The 13,345-nt window shown below is 36.1% G+C and overlaps 1 protein-coding gene across 9 annotated transcripts in view; it reads left to right on the forward strand.

Annotated features, from left to right (window-relative positions):
• CCDC18 (coiled-coil domain containing 18) overlaps window positions 1–13,345 on the forward strand; it is a 135,100-nt gene that overhangs the window by 49,574 nt on the left and 72,181 nt on the right. For all 9 annotated transcript variants that reach the window (XR_010940947.1, XM_067726920.1, XM_067726922.1 and 6 more), the window contains exons 16-18: window positions 6,142–6,276; window positions 6,447–6,524; window positions 11,127–11,243. Coding sequence is in view for 8 of the 9 variants with exons in the window: in XM_067726920.1 (XP_067583021.1) it covers window positions 6,142–6,276; window positions 6,447–6,524; window positions 11,127–11,243 (330 nt within the window). In the remaining variant the exon portion in view is untranslated. The remainder of the gene's footprint in view (window positions 1–6,141; window positions 6,277–6,446; window positions 6,525–11,126; window positions 11,244–13,345) is intronic.

Genomic DNA, 13,345 nt, shown 5'->3' on the forward strand with positions numbered 1-13,345 from the left:
TAGTTTTATTGATCTTTGCTATTGTATTCTTTGTTTCTATTCCATTTATTTCTCCTCTGATCTTTATGAGTTCTTTCCTTCTGCTAACTTTGGGTTTTGTTTGTTCTTCTTTCTCTAGTTCCTTTAGGTGTAAGGTTAGATTGTTTATTTGAGATTTTTCTTGTTTCTTGAGGTAGGCTTGTATAGCTATAAACTTCCCTCTTAGAACTGCTTTTGATGCATCCCGTAGGTTTTGGATCGTCGTGTTTGTTTGTTTGTTTGTTTGTTTTAGTTTTGGCTGCATTGGGTGTTCGTTACTGTGTGTGGGCTTTCTCTAGTTGTGGCGAGCGGGGGCTACTCTTTGTTTTGGTGCATGGGCTTCTCAATGTGGGGGGCTTCTCTTGTTGCAGAGCACAAGCTCTAGGCACACAGACTTCAGTAGTTGTGGCACACAGGCTTAGTTGCTCTGCAGCACGTGGGATCTTCCCGGACCAGGGCTCGAACCCGTGTGCCCTGCATTGGCAGGCGGATTCTTAACCACTGTGCCACCAGGGAAGTCCTGGATCGTCGTGTTTTCATTGTCATTTGTCTCTACGTATTTTTTTATTTCTTCAGTGATCTCTTGGTTATTTAGTAACGTATTGTTTAGCCTCCATGTATTTGTATTTTTTACATTTTCTTTCCCTGTAGTTCATTTCTAATCTCATAGCGTTGTGGTCAGATGCTTGATATGATTTCAGTTTTCTTAAATTTACTGAGGCTTGATTTGTGACCCAGGATGTGATCTATCCTGGAGAACATTCATGTGCACTTGAGAAGAAAGTGTAATCTGCTGTTTTTGGATGGAATGTCCTATAATATCAATTAAATCTATCTGGTCTATTGTGTCATTTAAAGCTTCTGTTTCCTTATTTTCATTTTGGATGATCTGTCCATTGGTGTAAGTGAGGTGTTAAAGTCCCCCACTATTATTGTGTTACTGTCAATTTCGTCTTTTATAGTTGTTAGCAGTTGCCTTATGTACTGAGGTGCTCGTATGTTGGGTGCATATATATTTATAATTGCTATATCTTCTTCTTGGATTGATCCCTTGATCATTATGTAGTGTCCTTCCTTGTCTCTTGTAACATTCTGTAAAGTCTATTTTATCTCCAGAAAGTGGACATAGAGGGAACCTACCTCAACATAATAAAGACCATATGTGACAAACTCACAGCAAACATCATTCTCAATGGTGAAAAACTGAAAGCATTTCCTCTAAGATCAGGAACAGGACAAGGATGTCCACTTTCACCACTCTTATTCAACATAGTTTTGGAAGTCCTAGCCACGGCAATCAGAGAAGAAAAAGAAATAAAAGGGATACAAGTTGGAAAAGAAGAAGTAAAACTGTCACTGTTTGCAGATGACATGATACTATACATAGAGAATCCTAAAGATGCCACCAGAAAACTACTAGAGCTAATCAATGAATCTGGTATAGTTGCAGGATGCAAAATTAATGCACAGAAATCTCTTGCATTCCTATACACTAATGATGAAAAATCTGAAAGAGAAATTAAGGAAACACTCCCATTTACCACTGCAACAAAAAGAATAAAATACCTAGGAATAAACCTACCTAGGGAGACAAAAGACCTGTATGCAGAAAACTATAAGACACTGATGAAAAAAAGATGATACCAACAGATGGAGAGATATACCATTTTCTTGGATTGGAAGAATCAATATTGTGAAAATGACTGTACTATCCAAAGCAATCTACAGGTTCAATGCAATCCCTATCAAATTACCAATGGCATTTTTTACAGAACTAGAACAAAAAATCTTAAAATTTATATGGAGACACAAAAGACCCCGAATAGCCAAAGCAGTCTTGAGGGAAAAGAACGGAGCTGGAGGAATCAGACTCCCTGACTTCAGACTATACTACAAAGCTACAGTAATCAAGACAATATGGTATTGGCACAAAAACAGAAACATAGATCAGTGGAACAAGATAGAAATCCCAGAGGTAAACCTGCGCACCTGTGGTCAACTAATCTATGACAAAGGAGGCAAGGATACACAATGGAGAAAAGACAGTCTCTTCAATAAGTGGTGCTGGGAAAACTGGACAGCTACATGTAAAAGAATGAAATTAGAACACTCCCTAACACCATACACAAAAATAAACTCAAAATGGATTCGAGACCTAAATGTAAGACTGGACACTATGAAACTCTTAGAGGAAAACATAGGAAGAACACTCTTTGACATAAATCACAGCAAGATCCTTTTTGATCCACCTCCTAGAGTAATGGAAATAAAAACAAAAATAAACAAATGGGACCTAATGAAACTTAAAAGCTTTTTCACACCAAAGGAAACCATAAATAAGACGAAAAGACAACCCTCAGAATGGGAGAAAATATTTGCGGACAAAGGATTATCTCCGGACATATCAACGGACAAAGGATTAATCTCCAGGGCTTCCCTGGTGGCGCAGTGGTTGAGAGTCCGCCTGCCGATGCAGGGGACACGGGTTCGTGCCCCGGCCCGGGAAGATCCCACATGCCGCGGAGCGGCTAGGCCCATGAGCCATGGCTGCTGAGCCTGCACGTCCAGAGCCTGTGCTCCACAACGGGAGAGGCCACAACAGTGAGAGGCCCACATACCGCAAAAAAAAAAAAAAAAAAAAAAGATGAATCTCCAAAATATATAAACAGCTCATGCAGCTCAACATTAAAGAAAGCAACAACCCAATCCAAAAATGCGCAGAAGACCTAAATAGACATTTCTCCAAAAAAGACATACAGATGGCCAAGAAGCACATGAAAAGCTACTCAACATCACTAATTATTAGAGAAATGTAAATCAAAACTACAATGAGGTATCACCTCACACTATTTAGAATGGGCATCATCAGAAAATCTACAAACAACAAATGCTGGAGAGGGTGTGGAGAAAAGGGAACCCTCTTGCACTGTTGGTGGGAATGTAAATTGATACAGCCACTATGGAGATCAGTATGGAGGTTCCTTAAAAAACTAAAAATAGAATTACCATATGACCCAGCAATCCCACTACTGCGCATATACCCAGAGAAAACCATAATTTAAAAAGACACATGCACCCCAATGTTCATTGCAGCACTATTTACAATAGCCAGGTCACAGAAGCAACCTAAATGCCCATCCACACACGAATGGATAAAGAAGATGTGGTACATGTATACAATGGAATATTACTCAGCCATAAAAAGGAACGAAATTGGGTCATTTGTTGAGACGTGGATGGATCTAGAGACTGTCATACAGAGTGAAGTCAGAAAGAGAAAAACAAATATCGTATATTAACGCATGTATGTGGAACCTAGAAAAATGGTACAGATGAACCGGTTTCCAGGACAGAAGGTGAGACACAAATGTAGAGAACAAACGTATGGACATCAAGGGGGGAAAGCCGCAGGGGGATGGGGACGGTGGTTTGATGAATTGGGCTATTGGGATTGATATGTATACACTGATGTGTATAAAATTAATGACTAATAAGAACCTGCTGTATAAAAAAATAAATAAAATTCAAAAAAAATAAAATGAGTCTCTTGTAGACAACATATAGGTGGATGTGTGCTTTTCTCCATTCTACCAATCTGTGTCTCTTGGAGAGTTTAATCCATTTACATTTAAAGTAATTACTGATAACGAGGGACTTCTGTCATCTTGCTTTTCTTTTTCTATATGCCTTCTAGCTTTTTTATCCCTCTTTTCCTACATTACTGTCTTCTTTTGAATTTAGTTAATTTTTTGTACTGAAATTTTAAAATTCATTTCCATTTGTCTATATTTTATGGCTATTTTCTTTGTGGTTACCATGGGGATTACATTTAACATCCTAAAGTTACAACACTCTAATTTGAATTTATGCCACTCTAATTTCAATAACATACAAAAACTCTATTCCTTTATAGCTTTATCTCCACACCTTTTGTCACAAACTTACATCTTTGTACATTGTGTGCCCCAAAACAAACTGGTAATTCCTTCAAAAGGATTAGTCTCTTTTGTAGAAAACAAGATTTGGAGTCACAAACTAAAGTTACAATAATACTAACTTTTGACTAATAACTTTTTTTTCCTTTATTTGTATTAGTCTCTTAAATCATTTAGAAAACAAAAAGTGGAAGTTACAATCCATTGTTACGATAATGTTAGGTTTTACAATTGCCCATGTATTTATTTTTATGAAGATTTTTATTTCTCCGTATGACTTCAGGTTACTATCTAGTGTTCTTTCATTTCACCTTACAGAATTCCCTTGAGTATTTCTAGCGGGACATGTCTAATGGTCACAGCCTCCCTCAACTTTTACCTGAGAATGTCTTAATTCCTCCCTCACTTTTGCAGAACAGTTTTGCCAGATAGAGGATTCTTCATGGACAGTTATTTTTTTTCTTTTGACTATCAGCCTACTGTCTCCTGACCCTCAAAGTTTCTGATGAGAAATCTGCATGTAATCTTATTGAGGATCCCTTATATGTGATGATTTGCTTATCTCTTGCTGCTTCAAGATTCTCTCTTTGTCATTGTCTTTTTCTTATTCCTTTTTTTTTTGTCTGTGCCACGTGGCATGTGGGATCTTAGTTCCCCGACCAGGGGGCCAGGGATCAAACCCGTGCCCCCTGTGTTGGGAGCTTGGAGTCTTAATCACTAGACCACCAGGGAAGTTCTTGTCATTGTCTTTTGAAAGTTTGATTATAATGTGTCTCATTGTGGGTCTTTTTGAGTTCAACTTACTTGGATTTTGTTGAGATTCTTGGATGTTTCTATCATTATTTCATCGAATTTGGGACATTTTCAGTCATTATTTCTTCAAATATTGTCTCTCTCTTTCTCCCTTCCTTCTGGGACTTCCATGATGTGCATACTGGTGTGCTTGATGGTGTCCAACAGGTCCCTTATGTTCTGTTCACTTTCTTCAATCTTTTTTCTTTCTGTTCCTTTAATTTCTGCTGTGTAATTTATTTTCATTTGAGTGTTTTCATTTCACAGTTCTTTGGTTTTAGTATTTTCTAGTTAACCTGTTGCTGCTATTATCACATATGTATAATTTTTATATACTTGTGTATATAATATGCACAAATATACATATAAACATATCAGTTTACTCATGTTTTGTCTTCACAAAAGTTTTTTGGTCATTTGATAACACCAGTCAATTAGTGGTGAAGTTGTAAGGAGTGAGACTTACACATTTCTAGTGAAAGTATAAATTTTGATGCACTTTGAAGAGAAATACCTAATGAAGTTAGAAATGTGCATATCCTACAACCAGGAAGTCCACTTCTAGGTGGTATGTTCTAAAGAAACCCCTATACATGTGTATAAAGAGACATGTGCAAAGGATGTTATTGTAACATCATAATAGTGAAAAAGCAATATCTAACTGTTTCTGAGTAGAAGAGTGAACAAACTAGTTTGTTGTTACAGTGGAATACTGTATTATCATAAAAATATGAATCCACATGGATACATGGATAAATATTTAAAACAATATTAAGTGAAAAAAATAAGTTGCTGAAACTTGCAAAAGTGTTGATATTGTCTGTGTGAATTTTCAAAAAATTATGTTACATATTGTTCATGGGTCTACATATATAGTTAAAAGCACAAAAAACATGTATGAGAATGAAACACACCAGAGAATGATATAGAACAATTTCAACATAGTATTGGTGAGGGAGGGAACATAGTATTGGCGAGGGAGGGAAGGGATAAGATATGGACTTGCGATTTCATTTCTTCTCTAAAAGGAGAGAAACTGAAGGAAATTTGGCAAAATGCAATAAGCTATGTAATTTCAGTAGTAATTTAAATTGTGAGTGTTATGTTTTTTCTGTGTACAGTTGACCCTTGAACAATTTGGGAGTTAGGGGTGCCAACCCTGGGCAGTTGAAAATCCACATATAACTTTACAGTCAACCCTTCCTTTCCATAGTTCCCATCTGTGGATTCAGCCAACCGCTGATGGTGTAGTGCTTTAGTACATATTTATTGAAAAGAATCCATGTATAAGTGGACTCAGTTTAAAACTGTCTTGTTCAAGGGTCGACTGTATTTAAAATGTTTCAAATTTTAAAAAATTAATATGAAAATTAATAAATCCTGTTTCTGTGTTTAGCTTGAATCTCAACTAGAGAAAAAAGAACAACAATTTAAAGAACAAGAAAAGACAATATCCATGTTGCAGCAAGATATAATATGTAAACAACATCACCTTGAATCACTAGACAGACTCTTGACGGAAAGCAAAGGGGTAAAATCATCTTTATAAAAGTGCTGTTTAAAAGCTGACCAATATTTTAAGTTTATGTTTCTTTAACATACCTTTAATTCTAGTCAAATCAATTGTTTAACAACCTGTTACTAATGCTAAAATATTTATACACGTACGTATATTTTTGCTACCAATCTGTATGTTTTCAGGAAATGGAAAAGGAAAATATGAAGAAAGATGAAGCTTTGAAAACATTACAGAACCAGGTATCTGAAGAAACAATCAAGGCTAGTATGCTAATACTTTAAAATTTTTTCTTTTTCTTTTTTTTTTTTTTTCTTAATGGAGACATTCCTGTGGCTTTTTAGTTTTCTCTATAAATTGTAAAAAAAAGTTTACATAAAAATAAAGTGGTAAAAATTTTACCTAAGTCAATGAACTTAGTTTCTTTAAGTAGTATATTTTTCATTGTGAATTATTATCTTAATTATTTGATAGTTGATAATCTAGTCTATAGATTATCTAACTTCTTTTCTTTTTATAATACCTTAAGAAAGATTTTTTTAACAAAAAATGTGTTTTTTAAACTGTAGCTACTTACTAACATTACCAGTAAAAAAAATTAACAAAGGAAGTGAAGAGAGATGAAACTACAAACAATACAGTTTTGCTTCTTTTTACTAGTTCTGCTATATGATTAAATAGGGAATAAATCCAGAATTTTTGGGTAAAATACAGTTTTGTGGCCAGGATAACCTTATGGTTAAAAGTATGGGCTTTGAAGCTAAACTGACTTAGGTTTTAGTTCTGGCTTCAGTGTACTTATTAACTGTAACCTTGGCTAGGTTATTTAAACTCTGAACGTTAATTTCTTCATCAGTAAAATAGGGATCACAATGCCCTAGAAGAGGTTGGGTTTGAGGATTAAATGAAATGAGGTACATAAAATACTTAACACATACTAAGTTACTCGAGTTTGCTAAGTAATTACCATATATTCAGTGTTTTCTTCTTTGCATTTTTAGTGCTAAAAATAGCTTCAAATATGCTGTGACCTTCATTCTGTTATATATGGATTAAATTAAAGGTTATTTAAAAAATCCAATGTTATTTACTTTTTGCCTAGTACTCTGTTTTTCATCCATTTCGTGACCATGTATACCCTCGTAAACCCAATTATATGTTTATCCATAACTTTCCTATAGTATTCTCCAGAACTTTTAACATTTAATGCCATGTCAGTTCATTTCCTCATGTAAAAATAACCTCTAAGATCATTAATATTTAAAAAATCATTATTGTACAAAGGTTGTAGGCATGATATAATTTCATTAAAAAAAATCCATCTTGCCACTTAACTCCTGTTTTTCATTAAATTACCTAACACATCTAGCCAGTCATCTGGTAAGTTATTTTCATTTGTTAATAATCAGATATGAGACAGGAAGGAAATCAGCTAAAGAATGAATTATGATGTTAGGTTTTATTCCTTTGGTACCTTTAGTAGATTTGCTTTCATTGAAGCTATACTAAATGATTCTTTTCTTTCTTTCTTTTTCTTTTTTTTTTTTTTCTTTTTCTTTGAGATGCACTGTGCGGTCTGTGGGATCTTAGTTCCCTGCCAGGGGTGGAACCTGGGCCCTCAGCAGTGAAAGCACCAAGTCCTAACCAGTTGACTGCCAGGGAATTCCCTAAATGATTCTAACATATCAAATAGAAGTTTGAAGTATATTTCTCTTTTCTTGATTATGTCATTACCACCTTCTTTCTTGACTTTTGGCCATGTCCTTTTGCATGCCTCAGTTTGTTCTTTGCATAAAAATTTTGAAATTTTCTATCTGTAGGAGAGTTATAAGGATCTATAAGTTTAAACTTATATCACTTATAGAAGTATGATAATGATAGCTGGAAGACTGATGGGAAGTTTATGAACTGGTAACAAAAAACCCAATAAATTAAAGCAATTATGTTAGCTGCTATTAAATAGAAAATTGAGAATGTACTTATTAGTGATTTCATTTGTTTATTTTATTTGTTTTGCTTTGGTTTTATTTTCCACTCTAGATTTTTGTGTGTGTTTTATTTCCCCAAAGAAAGTTAAAGTTATAAGTAGAAAAAAAAATAAAAAAGACTAGCTTAGGTGCTTCTGTTGAAAGTAGGTAGCATAGAGCCCCTATGTGGTTGCCTCCAGAATATGCCCCCGAGGAGGTTCTTTGGTTTAGCAGAGCAGTGTCTTTGTTTTGATTCTATTCATTGATGTACATATATATACATGTATATTTATGAGTGGTTTGTACACAGTGAATGATGTTTATTTGTATGAGATTTAGAGTCTCAAGCTCTTTGTTCAAATGAGAAATCCAACAGAGTAGTAGATGTTTTGGTTTTTATTATTTATTAGTTTTAATTAATTTATTTTTAATTAAGTTTTATTATGAAAACTTTCAAACCTACAAAATGAAAGACTAGTACAGAGAACAGCTGTGTCCTTTCATTTAGATTTACTGTCTTTTAAACTCTAACCATACTCACTTCATCTCTCTGCACACACACGCACATGCCTTCTTGCACATGCACCCACCCAGTCCCACCGCCACTCACACATTTCCTTTTTGCTAGTCCACCTGTGAGAAGGTTGCAGATGTCATGTTACTTTACACCCTTAATACTTAAACTTGGGTCTCATGTGTATAGAAACTTTCTCCTACCTGATTACACCATCTCTATACACCACAGAAAGTCAACATTAATTCAGTAACACTATTCAACATACTGTCCATACTGAAAATTTCCCAATTATTTAAAAATGTTCTTAATAATCTTGCTACTCAAAGCATGGTCTAGCAGCATCACTATCACCCGGGAACTTGTTTGACTTGCAGAATATCTGACCTACTGAACAGAGCTGGGACTAAAGTGAAGCAAGGGAGTGCCTCTGGCATACAATTTAAGGAGACATTTATTCTCCGGGTTGTACAAGTGAAGGGTAGGCATTTGCATGATCCTGAGAGTGAGTACCTCCTTAAACTTTGAGCCCTAAAACCTCCTTTGTCTCACCCTAGACCTGGCTCTGGTTCTGAATTAAGGTGTCCAGGTGATCTGTGTGAACATTAAATTGTGAGAAACACTACTTTAGCTTGTTCCTTTTCTTTCCCCAATTTAGAATGCAGTCATAATTCATGTTTTGCTTTTGGCTTTTTAGATTCCCCTAAACTCACTGTCTCCTATTGTTCACGACACTGAATCTTTGGAAAAGTCTAGGTCAACCATAATAGCACACACACCACAACTGTGGATTATACTGTGGGTTATACAGTGTCCTTCCCACTGCTTCACATCAGGAGGCACATAATTTCACATCACCCCATTATTGGCTTTGCCTATCTTGACACCTATTATTTAAGGTGGTTACTGCCAGATCTCCCTATTTTAAGGGCATAATTTTTCCTTTATAATTAATAAGCAATACATAGGGTGATTCTTTGAGGCCATGTTCAAAGACCTGTCCCTCAACAAACTAATGACCAATGGTTTTAACATCTAGTGATGAATCTTGCCTGATTGAGTTTTTACGTTGTTAATTTTTATCACATGTGATGTTCTGACGGTCATAGATTTTTTTTTTTTCTGTGTGTGGAAGATGATACAAGTACCAATGCTTATTCTCATGCTTAATAAAGAAAACCTGTAAATATTTATACCTCTCATAAAAGACTTTAAAAATTATTATTAGGGTAACAGTTTATTAACAAAGATAATTAATCAAAATTATAAGCTTTTTAACTGTTAATGGTTATATTCACAGGCTATAGGGACGGGCTTTGAAAACTGTGTCTTTCAGTTGTGTCTCTTTTTAGAAATAAGAGTTGCAAAGATAATTTCATGATGTAGAATAGTATCTGGAAGAGGGAACATTTTTCTTTTTCTCCTTATCTTGTTGAAATTTCTTTCACACTTTCATGACTACTTACTAGAATGCTATTAGCGTTGAGGAAAGAAAAAAAATACTCCCGAGAAGCTCAGAAATACAATAAGGAAAAGAAAGGAACAAGACAAGAATGAATCTTATTAACAGATGGGATGTGGAGCATGTGTGCAAATTCTGAAAAATTTTACTGAATTTGAGTTGCTTTTTGCTCATTCGCTCTTTAATGTTGAGGTAGCGTGAAGCATTTGCAGCTTTATGAACACTTGAACCAAGTTACATTGCTGCCTTTCTGGAAATGTTTTCACTGATTCAGAGCAAAAGCAGCCTTCTCCGTCTTACCTAAGTTTGTTTTTCATTAGCCGACAAAAACATTTCATTTTCTTAGTGACTTCAGCGTATTCAGAATATTCGCACTATAGCATTTTTAACACAATACTCCAGTTTGTACTCACTTTATTATTTTTCTTGATCAAGGGAACTTAAGGAATAGGTTTAAATACTGCTTACCTTTTTAGGTAAATGTTTCAGGGTGTCTGGCCTGCAGGTCCTTGACAATTGGCCCCAGTCTATCTTGCTAATCCCACCCTTCCAGTACCCATCTCTTACAAATTCATGGTTTTGGTACCCTAAGCTCCTGCCAACTTCTTACCATTCCTTTTCACTGTGCCTTGTCTCTGAATGTACTCCCCTCTTCCTAGAATGCCCTTCTTCACTTGTTCATGTCCATTTATTCTTCAGGACTCCAGGCACTGGTTTCCTCTTTGGTTTCCTAGTTTGCAGTAATAATTAGTTTTCTAAATAAATCTCTTCTTTAATAGCATTTTATATCCTAAGTTGGACTGTATATTCACTGGTTGAAGCAGTGAGGTAACATTAGGAGATAACGCTGTAAAATATTGAGCATATAATAAGCACTCATTAGTACTGGTTGATTTTCCTTTTTTGCTTTTTTTCTGCTTAGGTCAGACAACTAGATTCAGCATTGGAAATTTGTAAGGAAGAACTTGCTTTGCATTTGAACCAATTGGAAGGAAATAAAGAAAAGTTTGAAAAACAGCTAAAGAAGAAATCTGAAGAAGTAAATTAACATTTCCTTTAAATATAGCATATTTTTCAAGTGATTTCTTTTTGAGATATTGTTTATTTTCAAGATACTTTAAACGTACATTTTTATATAGCTGATATAAAAAAAAATTTTCCAGTAAAACGTAAACTCCAATTTTATATTCTTTTTAAAAAAAATAAATTTATTTATTTATTTATGGCTGTGTTGGGTCTTCGTTGCTGCTTATGGACTTTCTCTAGTTGAGGAGAGTGGGGGCTACTCTTCATTGCAGTGCGCGGGCTTCTCATTGCAGTGGCTTCTCTTGTTGCAGAGCATGGGCTCTAGGTGTGCAGGCTTCAGCAGTTGTGGCATGCGGCCTCAGTAGATGTGGTGCACGGGCTCCAGAGTGCAGGCTCAGTAGTTGTGGTGCACGGGCTTAGCTGCTCTGCGGCATGTGGGATCTTCCCAGACCAGGGATCGAACCCATGTCCCCTGAATTCACAGGCGGATTCCCAACCACTGTGCCACCAGGGAAGTCCCCAATTTTATATACTTTAAGAAACAAACATCATATGACATATAAAACACAAAATATGACACCTTAAAATTCTAATTCTATTACCTATTTTTAGGGAATCAGGAGATTATTGTTGATCACAGAGTAATTCTAATATAAAATGATTAACACTTGGAATATTGTTTTAGATTTAGAGGTATAAAATTCTTCAAAATTTTTCCATTTTGTTTTTTCTTCCTCTATTTGAAGGATTGAGAATTAGGTTTATAAATTCAACTTTCTTTATTGAGAAGAGTTTCTCAGATACTAGATAGAAGACTTTTCTTGAATTATCTTATTCATCTCTGTATGCTCATTGTCAACCACTTTGCTTTCAACATAATAGGTAGTCACTAAATATTTGCTGAAAGGAATAAACTTAATGAAGAATTCCTTTATTTCTTTGTTAGAATTTATAATATATATATTTAAACCTTCACTTCATGTTTAGAAATAATCAACAAATCGGACTTCCCTGGTGGCACAGTGGTTAAGAATCTGCCTGCCCATGCAGGGGACACGGGTTCGAGCCCTAGTCCAGGAAGATCCCACATGCCACAGAGCAGCTAAGCCCATGCGCCACAACTACTGAGCCTGCGCTCTAGAGCCTGCGAATCACAACTACTGAGCCTGTGTTCGACAACTACTGAAGCCCACACACTTAGAGCCTGTGCTCCGCAACAGGAGAAGCCACCGCAATGAGAAGCTTGTGCACCGCAACGAAGAGTAGCCCTCGCTCGCTGGAACTAGAGAAAGCCTGGGCACAGCAACAAAGACCCAACACAACCAAAGATAAAAAATAAATAAAATTTAAAAAAAAACCAAAAACGTTTCTTTAAAAAAAAAAAAAAATAGTGAACAAATCTTCATCAAAGATGCATCACAGGGCTTCCCTGGTGGCGCAGTGGTTGAGAGTCCCCCTGCCGATGCAGGGGACATGGGTTCATGCCCTGGTCTGGGACGATCCCACATGCCGCGGAGCGGCCAGGCCCGTGAACCATGGCCGCTGAGCCTGCGCGTCCGGAGCCTGTGCTCCGCAACGGGAGAGGCCACAACGGTGAGAGGCCCGCGTACCGCAAAAAAAAAAAAAAAAGCATCACATAATTATATAACTTAAGAGGTTAAAACAAAAACTTTGTATTTTATATGGACCTGTCTTCTTCCTTCTACTTCCCCTCATGAAGGTTTTTATAGCATCTTTCACAGGTGGGCATATATTTCTGTATTCCAATATATGGAAATTAAACCACCTAAACTATAGATACTTATACTTTTTAGAATAGGAGTGTGATTTTTTTTTCCAGCGGGATCTTCTTTAAACCATTATTTAGGCATTTTTAAATTTTTATGTACTTATTTTTTGGCCGCACCCTGCAGCATGCGGGATCTTAATTCCCTGACCAGGGATCAAACCGATGCCGCCTGCAGTGGGAGCTCAGAGTCTTAACCACTGGACTGCCAGGAAAGTCCCTATTTAGGCATTTAAAATCTATAGCCCTCACTGCACTCCAGCATAAATGGACTTGGCAGAGATGGAATCTGGAGACAGGCAGTGTTTGTAATCAGAGAGTTTGTTGAG

The sequence above is a fragment of the Pseudorca crassidens genome, chromosome 2 (genome assembly GCF_039906515.1).
Source record: "Pseudorca crassidens isolate mPseCra1 chromosome 2, mPseCra1.hap1, whole genome shotgun sequence".
Lineage (NCBI taxonomy): Eukaryota > Metazoa > Chordata > Mammalia > Artiodactyla > Delphinidae > Pseudorca > Pseudorca crassidens.